Genomic DNA, 15,105 nt, shown 5'->3' on the forward strand with positions numbered 1-15,105 from the left:
ACAGCCTCTTGCTGAAACAATGCCCAAATTTGGAGATGAGCGTGATAACTTCACTGATAATAAACAGTGTCGCCACCATGGCTGTCTGTCTGGATGCTGTGTCATACTCTGAGGTCATACATCTGCTGTTCTTCCCAACAGGCACCGGTCTGGTATTTGTAGATTTACATACCGAGTTGATTGGTCAGGCTGTTCTCAAGATGTGTGAAGGAAAGTTATGAAATGTATAGACTAGGGGTTCGAGCCGATACGTGGCCCTCATACCTATGCCGCACTGCTGATCCGACCGATATGCCCATATATTACTGCTCTACAATTACATGATATACTGTACACCGCTCATGCATGCTCTGCGTGCAATGACATACAGTACTGTAGGCCTACTATCTCTTATCACTTATCAGTCTTATCAAAAGACACTTCACATTGGACATTAACTTACCAAGCAATCATCATTGCACATGACAGACAAGCATGTCAAAGAAGAAATGAAATTAGTCCTTTTACAGATTGTTTTTCTTTATTTTACAATTTAATTTAATTTAATGTATTATTTTTTTCTTATTATATGTGTGTGTGTGTGTGTGTGTGTGTGTGTGTGTGTGTGTGTGTGTGTGTGTGTGTGTGTGTGTGTGTGTGTGTGTGTGTGGATTTTTTTGTTTTAACTTTGAACAATATACGGTAACCAACCTCTAGGGTAGTGCTTCTCTAAGTGGGCTCTGCAGACCCCTAGGGGTCCTTGAGGGGGTTCCAGGGGGATGTGGAGTGGCATTGTATTGTATTGTTCGGTACAGGGTCATTCGGTTCGATATTTCTCGGTTCGATTCGATTTTCGATATTCGGTTCGATATGTTGCACCCCTAATATATATATATATATATATATATATATATACTGTGTATATATATATATATATATACCTGTGTGTGTGTGTGTGTGTGTGTGTGTGTGTGTGTGTGTGTGTGTGTGTGTGTACTATACACTTTAACCCATTTAGGATGGGAACCCCTTTTGGGGTTTTTACCTTTCAAGACGGTACCCTTGTTGCTTGTTGCTATGTACCGTATAAAGCAACTTGTTTGTATTTATCCCGCCCCTTATGGTTACGCATTTCTTTACTATTCTGAAAAACATTTTAAAATAGTTCAAATAGTTTGGCTATTTTCAACAACTGTATTGTTTCAAAACAACAGTGAGTTCAGACATTTTTGTCATGTATAGGCTACTGAAAAGAAAACCCAATAACAATATACTCACCCGGATGAAATCTTCTCTGTTAATGAGGAGAATTGTAGATAATATGATCTCTGCTGTCTCTCAGTGTAAGAACGTTTCACCTTTGATACTCATGATGAAGTAACATTTAGATTACAGTCAGCATTGCGTTGCACCTTGATAAAAGTTAACCCTTCCCTGGACTCTTTCACGCTGTACGCAGGTTGACAAGCGCAGATTATTATTTTTAAATTCATACCATATTTTGCCTTTATATTCTACTTTCTTAAATTTTTTCAATGAGATTAATATAATATTGACAGAGAAGAGCTGAAGAGTTATTTTTTCTGAGATCATAATTAAACCACAACAGGTTTTTTTTTGTGTGTTATCATCAACCATAGCAAGGTCCTTATAATAAAGATAGTTTTATAGTCTTGTTTTTTTTGCTCTGTAAGCTGTCGTGTACTGTGAACTTTAACCTCAAGCAGGTACGTCTGCAAGGTGTTTCTCAAACACTGGGTCAGGGCCCATTTTTGGGTCACTTCATGAGTCATGAGGAAATCCCTGTTTATCGCTGTAATTGATTTCAAAAGATTAAAAAATGTTTTAACAATGTGCAACCACATTGAGCTTGTAGATCGGCTATTTGTTGAGACGTGGCACTGGTGTCCAACTAGGTGTAGACTCAGCATTGCCCCAACAGCCCCTAAACCTAACCCTATCCCTAATCCCTAATCCCTAAACCTAACCTGGTTGATATCAAATATAATACAATGTGTCTGTAGTCAGGTATCATATCATTGCTGACCTCGAATCTCTCCATATTTCAGCGTTTTATGTTTATTGGTGAACTAATGCCCTACTTTCACAAGTGGTGAAAATTGCCTATCTACAAGCTTGTAGATTGGATATTATCGACATTTTCATCTCCCCAAAAAATGCAATAAAAAAGTAACGGTTTCGGACAGAGGTTTCCACCTAAACCTATTTTTGCCTGAACCTTAACCTCACAGAAACTATGCCTAAACATAACCCTAACATAACAGAAACTAAGCCTGAACCTAACACAGGGGTCATCGCCAGGCTTGTGGTGGACATTTTTGTCAAAATTCTATTTTTGCCGTGGACATATTACCAGAAACAGAGCAGCCCTAAATGTCTGCTAAAATGTGTTGGACCATACAGGTTTGTAACGCTGATAGTGTATCTTAACCCTACGGGTCGGGTCCATTTGGTTCCATTTGTTCACTCTCAGAGTTATGGGGTCCTTAAAAATGTATTAAAAAAGTTTGAGAACCACTGTCCTACTGTATAGTGAACTCCAAATGTGCCACAGTGTCATACCAACAGACACTGAACAGCACTGTGAAAATATGGCCTTATTTTGCGACCGTCAGGTCGCACTTACTACCAAAACCTCCACCGGCTGTCTGTCTGTCTGTCCGTCCGTCACACGCCACACGTCACACGGCACACGTCACACTTTCGCCCTGCTCATATCTCCGCAACCGTTGCCCCGATCCATGCCAAATTTTGCACACATACTCCTTGCCTTCCAAACCACAACCTGCCAACCCATCAATTCTCACATGGCCCTCTTCTAGCGCGACCATGAGGCCGATTCTTGAAAACACATTTTTGGACAATGCTCCTATAGATTTTGCCTTAACCCTCTAAGGCCCGCATTAAGAAATACTTGAAATAAAAAATTGAAAAAAATCAGATGGTGTTGTAGGAGTCCTATTCAGAGGAAAATGTAATGTTTTTTTCAAAAAAATGTTTTTGTAAGATTTTATAGCCATAAATCAAAAATCATAAATCATGCTCTAATTTACATATGGGGGATATTTTTCAAAATAATAACATATGTACATGTTCTAGACATTCTAATGATCACCAAAAAGAATAGTACAGGCATTTTACTTATGTTTTTTTGAGGTATAGCTTCCATGAAAAAGTGAGATGTTGTTCGTCAAAACTCTGGAATTTCAGCGGGTGTGGCGGGTGTGAATGTCAGCCACTGTGGGGGGTATTTATATGCAAATATTGTGGCCAATGGCATTGTAATACTAAACAATAGAATCCAATGGTGGTGTTTAGGTGGTAGGGGGAGCTAAAATAAAATGATTTAAACCTTTTTTTGGATAAAATACAAACGTTGTAATATTACAACCGTGGGCCTTAGAGGGTTAAAATCACGCAAATCGGTACACAGTATGGCTACACTCATCTCATCAACATGCATCTGTCCCATATAGCGCCACCATCAGGCCGATTTTTACAAACACATTTTTGGACACTTCTCCTACACATTTTGGCCTAAAAACACGCTGCGACCTGACGGTCGCTTATCTCCCGATTAGGGAGTCTTACTGGTGCCTTTAGTTTATGTTTGAACATTGAAATTCTACCACAGACGGTACCATAAATAATGTTAGTTTACTATTTTACCTGGCTATTTCAAACATGTTGTTTATGATGATTCACAAAGAGTCACAGCAGGGGCTCAGGAGAGTGAGGAAGGTACTCGGTTTGATCCGGGCTCTGCCTGGCTGTGAAATTGAGTGTCCTTGAGCAAGACACTGAACCCACCACTGCTCCTGCATGGTTGCCTCCACCTCCACATTTATATTTGAGTTTTCTTATTAGTTTTCTTTCCCATGAGAAGAATAGAAAAGCTGAAGTATTGTTATTTTTTTCTCTGTTATCATACTTTAAGCACTGATTGTGTTTTTCCCCTGTGTGTTAGTTTTATTAGTATTTATTTTGTTTGTTTTATTTTTACTTCAAAGGGAGTAAAAATCAAGGAGTGCACACACAGGTACTTAATTACAACTGCTGATTTATTTTGAACGATCACAATCAGCTACATAAAATAGTTTACAGTTTACAGTTTAGGCATTTAGCAGACGCTTTTAATCCAAAGCGACTTACAATAAGCAGATAACATCACAATAATAAACAAGATAATATGTCAGTACATCATCAACAATATAACAAATAGTCAATCATTAACATCAAAATCATTGCATTCTTGTGTCTAATTAATTGTTATTAAAGTATAAGACACTGAAAATAGTACAATATTGTTGTTACTGACAGACATTGTTTCTGTACAGATCATTAATGAACGAAAGTGTTGACTTGAATTATAATGCCATGAAATAAAATATACAACCAAGTTCTTGTAACTGTAGATGTATGGATAGATAAATATAGACACTTCAACAGTCTCTTGGACAGGTAATATGTTTTAAGATAAACCTTTGCTTCAATGGTACCATAAATAGGATTTGGCTGTAGGCTACTTCAGATGTAAAAATAAGTTGTTGTGTTTCAATATAATAGATCAATACAGATACCAGTTAAATGACTTGATTGAAGAGATTAAAACCAAACATTTGATGAACACATTTGTTGTCTTGAATGCAAATAACCTGTTTCAGGATTAGTCTAATCTGAGTGATTGACAGGAGATATGATCAGAGGAACCACATTTTTACCAGCAGCATTAAGACAGGGACTGAAGAATGGATAGAGTTTCTCAGTGAAGGTGCAGCCAGTGAAAGAATAGAGATGAACTCTGGCCTCCACATCATAAAAGGAGACCAGACCCTCCTCATAATCCACAAACACTCCCACTTTCTGGATCTCCTTTCTAACAGAGAGGTGGACAGGAGGTTCAGCATTAGCCTTGTACTCATTTCTATTCCTCAACCATATTGTCCAGTAACCATTGTTGGGGTTCAGTGTGCATTTTCCTTTCCTGGTGATGGACTCTCTGGCCACTCCTAAATCCCAGTCAGTCCCTTTAACCTGAACCTCATAGTAAAACCTCCCTGAGGTGAAACTTTGTTTTCCTAAGACATTTGTACATTTAGCGAATCTCTCTGGGTTGTCATGGAGATCCTTCTTTACGTCTCCATCATGTACTTGCTTTCCATCCTCAGACAGGATGAGTCTGCAGTATGCTGTGTCAGGGTCCAGAGTTATATCCACTGCATAATGTTGGATCCTCCTCAGCTCAGCATCACACAGCTCCTTCTCAGTCACTTCACTGAATGCCTTCTCCAGCTGAGCAACAGCTGTCCTCACAGTCCCCTCATGTGAAGACTGATGGACATTGACCTTTGTCCAGTCCTTGGTGGGTGGAGGGGTTTTGATGGATGTGAAGTTCTGGAGGAGGTGGAGGTGGTTTTCAGTGAGTGAGAGCTGCTTCAGCTCAGAGCATCTCTTCTCTAACAGAGATATTTCCTGTTGCAGCTCTTTAATAAATCCTTCAGCCTGTTTCTCTGTTGTTCTCTGCTTCTCTTCAATCACATCAATGACCTCAGCCTGGCTTCTCTCAATACAGCTCACAAGAGCTGTGAAGACCTGCACACTGTCTGCTATCTCTCTGTCTGCATCTTTCTGGCTGAGCTTTACTGCATGTTTGACCTCCTGAATCTTCAGTTTCCTCTCTTGTATCATCTGCTGAACTCTAGCCTCTGTCTTTACCAGCTCAGCCTTCTTTCCTTCATATATATTGAGCTCATTGGACTTCCTGAACTGATCAGCCATCTCAGAGAGGACTTTATTAACAGAGCATTTTGGTCTTCTATTGAAGATTTCTTGACATAGTGGACACTTACACACATCATTGCTGTCCCAGTGCTGTGTGATGCAGGTGTTGCAGTAGTTGTGTCCACATGGAGTGGTGATTGGATCAGTGAACACATCCAGACAGATGGAACACAGGAACTGTTCTTCAGACAGAAGGCAGCTAGCAGACGCCATTTCTACACACTGAAAATAAAAGTGAATACATGAAATGTTTTTCAATTATAAAGCTCTTCATTTATACAGACAATCTATAGCGAATCTCTGTCCGTTCCCCTTCCTCCGTCTGACCGTCTGTCTGCATGCTGACATCACTGATACTACACTTTGTCGCCACCATGGTAACAGCAGCATGCTGAAACAGTGCCCATATTTGGAGATGAGCATACTGACATTACTGATACTAAACGGTGTCGCCACCATGGTGACAACCGCATGCTGAAACAATGCCCAAATTTGGAGATGAGCGTGCTGACTTCACTGATAATAAACAGTGTCGCCACCATGGCTGTCTGTCTGCATGCTGCTGACATCACAGACTGATACAATGGTATTGCACAACTGGACGTCAATAGTGACTGTTCTTGGTATTTGTAGATTTACAGATATCTTTTGGAAAAACGTGTTCAACTTACATACCGAGTCGATTGGTCAGGGTGTTCTCAAGGTGTGTGAAGGAAAGTTATATGATATACCCATATATTACTGCTCTATAATTACATAATACTGTACACTACTACTCATGCATGCTCTGCGTGCAATTACATGCAGTGCTGTAGGCCTTCTATCTCAGTCTTATCAAAAGACACTTGACATACTTTTTAAATTATTTTTGATTATCATTTTTATTTATTTAACTGACTATTTTCAAGAGATTGTTATACATCTTATACATTTGAAATTTGAAATGAAATGGGACTTCCTGCATAATGAGTACTTTCTACTTTAACCCATTTGGGACGGGAACCCCCTTTGGGGGTTTTCCCTTTCAAGACGGAACCCCTTTTGGGGTGCTTGCTATGTACAGTATAAAGCAACCTTTTTTGTTTTTATCCCACCCCTTATGGTGCAGGCATTTCTTTACTATTTTGAAAAAACTTTTTAAAATAGTTCAAATAGCCGATCTATAACATCGCAATATGTCAATGTAGATCAGCTATTTTCAAGATATTGTTCTACATTTTATACATTGGAAATTTGAAACCCCAATAACAATATACTCACCAGGCTGAAGTCTTCTCTGTTAATGAGGAGAATTGTTGATGTGAGGTTATTGTAGAGAATATGATCTCTGCGGTCACTCTGTCTGGGAACGTTTCACCTTTGATTCTGATAAAGTATCATTTAGATAACAGTCAGCATTGCGTTGCACCTTGATAAAAAGTTAACCCTTCCCTGGACACTTTCACGCTGTAGACAGGTTGACAAGTGCAGATTTCTTTTTGGAGCTGTGTGGAACACAAGCTCCCTATACGTGGCCGTGTGTGTAGGTATGTGGGTGGGTATGTGGGTCTGTGGGTCTGTATGTAGCCTGTATGTAGTAACCCTGGGTGACCAGAGAGGTGCTGTTGAGTCTAGCCTGCCCTGAGCATCAACTGCAATACACACACACACACACACACACACACACACACACACACACACACACACACACACACACACACACAGCTCCACTTCGAACAGAGGTTCGATTTTTAAATTCAACCCATTACCTTTACATTCTACTTTTCTTAATTTATTTCAATGAGTTTAATATAATATTGACAGAGAAGAGCTGAAGAGTTGTTATTTTGTCTGAGATCATATACTATACCACAACATGTTTTGTTTTTTTCTTATCAACCATAGCAAGGTCCTTATAATAAAGATATTGTTTTATAGTCTTGTTTTTTGCTCTGTAAGCTGTCATGTACTATGATCTTTGACCTCAAGCAGGTATAAGTCTGCACAGTGTGTCTCAAACACTGGGTCAGGGCCCATTTTTGGGTCACTTCATGAGTCATGAGGAAATCCCTGTTTATCGCTTTAATTGATTTCAAATGATTAAAAAAAATGTTTAACAATGTGCAACGACATGTTGTGAGCTTGTAGATAGGCTATTTGTTGAGATGTGGCACTGGTGTCCAACTAAGTGTAGACTCGGCATTGCCCCAACGGCCCAACCCCTAAACCTAACCCTAACCCCTAAACCTAACCTGGCTGATATCAAATATAATACAATGTGTCTGTAGTCAGGTATCATATCGTTGCTGACCTCGAATCTCTCCATATTTCAGCGTTTTATGTTTATTGGTGAATTAATGCCCTACTTTCACAAGTGGTGAAAATTGCCTATCTACAAGCTTGTAGATTGGATATTATCGACATTTTCATCTCCCCAAAAAATGCAATAAAAAAGTAACGGTTTTGGACAAAGGTTTCCACCTAAACCTATTTTTGCCTGAACCTTAACCTCACAGAGACTATGCCTAAACCTAACCCTAACATAACAGAAACTATGCCTGAACCTAACACAGGGGTCATCGCCATTCAGGCTTGTGGTGGACATTTTTGTCAAAATTCTATTTTTGCCACGGACATATTACAAGAAACAGAGCAGACCTAAATGTCTGCTAAAATGTATTGGACCATACAGGTTTGTAACTCTGAGAGTGTATCTTAACCCTACGGGTCGGGTCCATTTGGTTCCATTTGTTCACTCTCAGAGTTAATGGGGTCCTTAAAAATGTATTACAAAAGTTTGAGAACCACTGTCCTACTGTATAGTGAACTCCGAATGTGCCACAGTGTCATACCAACAGACACTCTGAACAGCATTGTGAAAATATATATGGCCTTATTTTTGTGTTGTTGATGCCTTTAGTTTATGTTTGAACATTGAACTTCTACCACAGACGGTACCATACATAATGATAGTTTACTATTTTACCTGGCTATTTCAAACATGTTGTTTATGATGGTTCACAAAAGAGTCACAGCAGGGGCTCAGGAGAGTGAGGAAGGTGCTCGGTTTGATCCGGGCTCTGCCTGGCTGTGTTGAATTGTCCTTGAGCAAGACACTGAACCCACATCTGCTCCTGCATGGTTGCCTCCACCTCCACATTTATATTTGAGTTTTCTTATTATTTTTCTTTCCCATGAGAAGAATAGAAAAGCTGAAGTATTTTTATTTTTTCTCTGTTATCATACTTTAAACACTGATTGTGTTTTTCCCCTGTGTGTTAGTTTTATTAGTATTTATTTAGTTTGTTTTATTTTTACTTCAAAGGGAGTCAAAATCAAGGAGTGCACACACAGGTACTTAAACTGCTGATTTATTTTGAACGATCACAATCAGCTACATAAAATAGTCAATCATTAACATCAAAATCATTGCATTCTTGTGTCTAATTAATTGTTATTATTAAAGTACCAGTAAGACTCCCTAATCGGGAGATAAGCGACCGTTGGTCGCTTATCTCCTGTCACACTGCTGACATCAGTATGACATCACACCGTACACAAATGACCCTTATATAAGACCGGCATTATCTACCGACAGATTAGTAACAAGATGTCATAATCGTTGAAGGTTGAATCTCCAGATATGGAGATAACCAACACATCCCTCCATATATGGAGATAACCGACGAATCTCACTAAGTCTGACCTCACAAGCCCCATATTTGGACACGAACAACATATAACTCCATATATAGAGACATAGCTGCTGACATCAGTATGACATCACACTGCTGACATCAGTATGACATCACACCGTACACAAATGACCCTTATATAAGACCGGCATTATCTACCGACAGATTAGATGCAAGCAGGATCTCGACTCTGACACAACTCATCGGCTCATAAGCTGGTTCTCCCTCCATATATGGAGATAACCGACAAATCTCACTAAGTCTGACCTCACAAGCCCCATATTTGGACACGAACAACATATAACTCCATATATAGAGACATAGCTGCTGACATCAGTATGACATCACACTGCTGACATCAGTATGACATCACACCGTACACAAATGACCCTGACGGCACACACCAAGCAGTGTGATGTCATACTGATGCGGAGATATGAGCAGGGCAAAGGTGTGACGTGTGACGTGTGACCGACGGACGGACGGCCGGTGGAAGTTTTGATACTAAACTGCGACCTAACGGTCGCAACCAGTAAGACTCCCTAATCGGGAGATAAGCGACCGTTGGTCACTTATCTCCACAAATAGGCCAAAAGTTTGTTTTACCAATTATCAAGACATACGGGCAGTTGACAGTTTGCCATGGTTACTCATTGAAGTTGAATCTCCATATATGGAGATAACCTACGCATCACACTAAGTCTGACCTCACCAGCCCATATTTGGGCATGAGCAACTTATGTCTCCATATATGGAGATATGATGACATCACACAGTCCTCAGCCGATGATGTGGCGTGATGTCATACAATACACAAACGAGCCCTACAGTATAAAGGGGCAATTCTTGCCAGGAAAGAAGCATTTCTTCGACTCAGACCTTATCGCCAGGGTTGGCTTATAGCAGCTGTCGGTAGGACCATATATGGATTCTGTTAGTGTGGATCTCCTAACAGGGCATCATCTGGGATACAATCCCTTTTATGCCCATATATGGAGATCCCTAACATAATCCCTTTCATGCCCATATATGGAGATCCCTAACAGAATCCCTTTTATGCCCATATATGGAGATCCCTAACAGCATCCCTTTTATGCCCATATATGGAGATCACTAACAGCTAACAGAATCCCTTTTATGCCCATATATGGAGATCCCTAACAGAATCCCTTTTATGCCCATATATGGAGATCCCTAACAGAATCCCTTTTATGCCCATATATGGAGATCCCTAACAGAATCCCTTTTATGCCCATATATGGAGATCCCTAACAGAATCCCTTTTATGCCCATATATGGAGATCCCTAACAGAATCCCTTGTATGCCCATATATGGAGATCCCTAACAGAATCCCTTTTATGCCCATATATGGAGATCCCTAACAGAATCCCTTTTATGCCCATATATTATGGAGAAATCCCTGCTCTGAGTATCTGACATCAGTGTGATGTCACCTGTTTATGCCCATATATGGAGATCCCTGCTCTGCGTATCTGGTTGCTATGGTAAACAGTTGGTTGCTCGGGTAAAAAAACATGGTTGCTATGGTAAACAGTTGGTTGCTAGGGTAAACAGTTGGTTGCTAGGGTAAAACCATGGTTGCTAAGGTGGTTGCTAACGTACACTAACAGACCAGCAACAACAGACTGTTGCCACAGCAACGTACACAAAGGTTTGTGTACACATGTGGTGTGATGTCATACTGATGCGGAGATATGAGCAGGGCAAAGGTGTGACGTGTGACCGATGGACGGACGGACGGACGGACTGACGGACGGACGGCCGGTGGAGGTTTTCATAGTAAACTGCTCCCTGACGGTCGCAATAAGACACTGAAAATAGTACAATATTGTTGTTTCTGACAGACATTGTTTCTGTACAGAACATTAATGAACGACTTGAATTATAATGCCATGAAATAAAATATACAACTGTAACTGCATGTATGGATAGATAAATATAGACACTTCAACAGTCTCTCGGACAGGTAATATGTTTTAAGATAAACCTTTGCTTCAATGGTACCATAATTAGGTTTTGGCTGTAGGCTACTTCAGATGTAAAATTAAGTTGTTGTGTTTCAATATAATAGATCAATAATACATCATTACAGACACCAGTTAAATAACTTGATTGAAGAGATTAAAACCAAACATTTGATGAACACATTTGTCTTGAATGCAAATAACCTGTTTCAGGATTAGTCTAATCTGAGTGATTGACAGGAGAGATGATCAGAGGAACAACATTTTTACCAGCAGCATTAAGACAGGGACTGAAGAATGGATAGAGTTTCTCAGTGAAGGTGCAGCCAGTGAAAGAGAAGAGATGAACTCTGGCCTCCACATCATAGAAGGAGACCAGACCCTCCTCATAATCCACAAACATTCCCACTTTCTGGATCTCCTCTCTTACAGAGAGGTGGACAGGAGGGTCAGCACGAGCCTTGTACTCATTTCCATTCCTCAACCATATTGTCCAATAACCGTTGTTGGGGTTCAGTGTGCATTGTCCTTTCCTGGTGATGGACTCTCTGGCCACTCCTAAATCCCAGTCAGTCCCTTTAACCTGAACCTCATAGTAAAACCTCCCTGAGGTGAAACTTTGTTTTCCTAAGACATTTGAACATTTAGCGAATCTCTCTGGTTTATCATGGAGATCCTTCTTTACGTCTCCATCATGTACTTGCTTTCCATCATCAGACAGGATGAGGCTGCAGTATGCTGTATCAGGGTCCAGAGTTATATCCACTGCATAATGTTGGATCCTCCTCAGCTCAGCATCACAGAGTTCCTTCTCAGTCACTTCACTGAATGTCTTCTCCAGCTGAGCAACAGCTGTCCTCACAGTCCCCTCATGTGAAGACTGATGGACATTGACCTTTGTCCAGTCCTTGGTGGGTGGAGGGGTTTTGATGGATGTGAAGTTCTGGAGGAGGTGGAGGTGGTCTTCAGTGAGTGAGAGCTGCTTCAGCTCAGAGCTTCTCTTCTCTAACTGAGTAATTTCCTGTTGCAGCTCTTTAATGAAGCCTTCAGCTTGTTTCTCTGTTGTTTTCTGCTTCTCCTCAATCACATCAATGACCTCATTCTGGCTTCTCTCAATACAGCTCGCTAGAGCTGTGAAGACCTGCACACTGTGTGCTATCTCTCTGTCTGCATCTTTCTCGCTGAGCTCTACTGTGTGTTTAACCTCCTGAATCTTCCGTTGCCTTTCTTGTATCATCTTCTGAACTCCAGCCTCTGTCTTTCCCAGTTCAGCCTTCTTCCCATCGTATTCCTCTTTCAGAGATACAATGTGATGTGACTTGTGGTCTGACTGAGTGCAGAACTGACAAACACACACGTGGTCAGTCTTACAGAACAGCTCCAGAGGTCTGTCATGTGTCTTACACATAACGTCTTCCAGGTTCTTCACAGGGTTGATTAGTTTGTGCCGTTTTAACGCTGTGGCTCTCAGGTGAGGCTCTAGGTGAGTCTCACAGTAGGAGGCCAGACACATCAGACAGGACTTCAGAGCCTTCAGTTTGGTCTCAGTACAGACGTCACAGGAGACTTCATCTGGTTTAGCAGGTTCTTGGTTTGTGCTGGTCGTTTTTTTCAGCTTATTTGACTCCCTGAACTGATCAGCCATCTCAGAGAGGACTTTATTGACGGAGCATTTTGGTCTCTTATTGAAGATTTCTTGACATAGTGGACACTTAGACACATCATTGCTGTCCCAGTGCTGTGTGATGCAGGTGTTGCAGTAGTTGTGTCCACATGGAGTGGTGATTGGATCAGTGAACACATCCAGACAGATGGAACACAGGAACTGCTCTTCAGACAGAAGACAGCTAGCGGACGCCATTTCTATACACTGAAAATATAAGTGAAAACATGAAATGTTTTTCAATTATAATGCTCTTCATTTATACAGACAAACTTAACGTATATGTTACAGCCCTCACGATTGAGTAGCTGTTAACAGGTGACAAGTCCTGTATTGTACAGGGAGAAGATATAGACAGGAGACGTTAATGTTGCGTTCTTCAAAGCAGGCTGTAGTCTGTCTTTATTCACAGAAATCTTAATCACTTTTCTTTCTCTTCTTTAAACTCAATTATCTCTCAAATTCACAATAATCACATAGACATAATTCCATATTTCACAATTCACAATATCTGTTACTATCAGAATGTCATTGTTACACATTGGTCTCTTTTCTGTTATCATATTTCACCAAAAATACAGTTTACAAAAAGTTATGTAGTGCAGCTTTAATCTGCATGTGCTCTGAAACTCACACTTTATATAATACTGCTTTTACCAGTCTCTTAGTTTACTTTACCAGTACATACTGTAATACTGTTTTTAAACCTTGTATTGTTTAGTTTTCACAGTCTTACTGCATACAGAACGTTTTTTATAAAGAATATCAAAATACATTTACCCAGAAATATCCAAAAAACTACAATAATCATTTATACAATACATCACCATTTCCTATGCTAAACTGTGGAGCTAAGGCACAAATGTCAAGGAGCTGCCGTTTTTACAGAAAATAAACAAGGCCTCCATTTTGTAGGATCACAGTCTGTCACTGCACATTTCCCACAGTCTCAAACTTCACCAAAACACAATATTCCTGTATCAGTCTTACAGTTAACAAAATAAGAAAGGCTTATCAGTCCTTTGCTATAAGTCGTGATGCTTTTGCACATATTACCAACCTGTATTGTACAGGGAGAAGATATTGACAGGAGACGTTAATGTTGCGTTCTTCAAAGCAGGCTGTAGTCTGTCTGAAGGACGGAAGCCTCACAGGTCTATAATACCTCACAATCCACGCTCACCCTAGGCGAGACTCCCCCTGGTGGCGGGACTAAGTAACTAGTATTACTGTAGTTTCAACACAAAACACATCTGGAGTTGGCCTTTTTCAGTAGAAATACACCAAATAAAATAAATACAAAATTACAATTGTGCACATACACTTGTAGGTGTCACATATAACATACTGTATACCAGGCCGATGCCCGGTGGGAACGATGTCTGATGGGAACGTATTCCCCTCTTGTTATGCAATACCCATTGTACCTGTTGCACCGATTATTGTTCGATTATGTGTATGCAAAGTGATGGTCGCTTATCTCCCGATTAGGGAGTCTTACTGGTCATAGTACTTGGAGGCCAGTCTACAGTATGACATCAGTACTATCATGTCATATTGATGACATCAGGAATTTACATATATGGCCATAAAAGGGACAGTACAGTCAGTAGCTGTGATGTCATATTGATGACCAACTTAACTATTAATATAGCGAATGTCTGTCCGTCCGGCTACCACCGTCTGACCGTCTGTCTGCATGCTGACATCACTGATACTAAACATTGTCGCCACCATGGCGACAGCCGCATGCTGGAACAATGCCCAAATTTGGAGATGAGTGTGCTGACTTCACTGATAATAAACAGTGTCGCCACCATGGCTGTCTGTCTGCATGCTGACGTCATACTCTGATGTCATACTACTGACATCACAGACTGATACAACGGGTATTGCACAACTGGACGTCCCTGCCCAACAGGCACCGGCCTGGTATTTGTAGATTTACAGATATCTTTTGGAAAACCGTGTTCAACATGCTTACCGGTTGGTCAGGGTGTT

At 40.5% G+C, this 15,105-nt stretch overlaps 1 protein-coding gene across 1 annotated transcript; it reads right to left on the reverse strand.

The window, feature by feature from the left end:
* Positions 1–4,671: 4,671 nt before the first annotated feature.
* On the reverse strand, positions 4,672–14,227 carry LOC308282634 (zinc finger protein RFP-like; the record flags this gene model as incomplete). The annotated part of the gene is made up of 3 exons (XM_080723019.1): positions 14,165–14,227; positions 11,668–13,311; positions 4,672–5,766 (listed from the first exon to the last, which is right to left on the reverse strand). Exons 2-3 carry the CDS (start codon positions 13,300–13,302, stop codon positions 4,672–4,674), a joined length of 2,730 nt encoding a protein of 909 aa, XP_080579145.1. The 5' UTR covers positions 13,303–13,311; positions 14,165–14,227.
* Between the last annotated feature and the right edge of the window lie 878 nt (positions 14,228–15,105).

Source organism: Nannobrachium achirus (assembly GCF_963921795.1).
Source record: "Nannobrachium achirus genome assembly, chromosome: 4".
NCBI lineage: Eukaryota > Metazoa > Chordata > Actinopteri > Myctophiformes > Myctophidae > Nannobrachium > Nannobrachium achirus.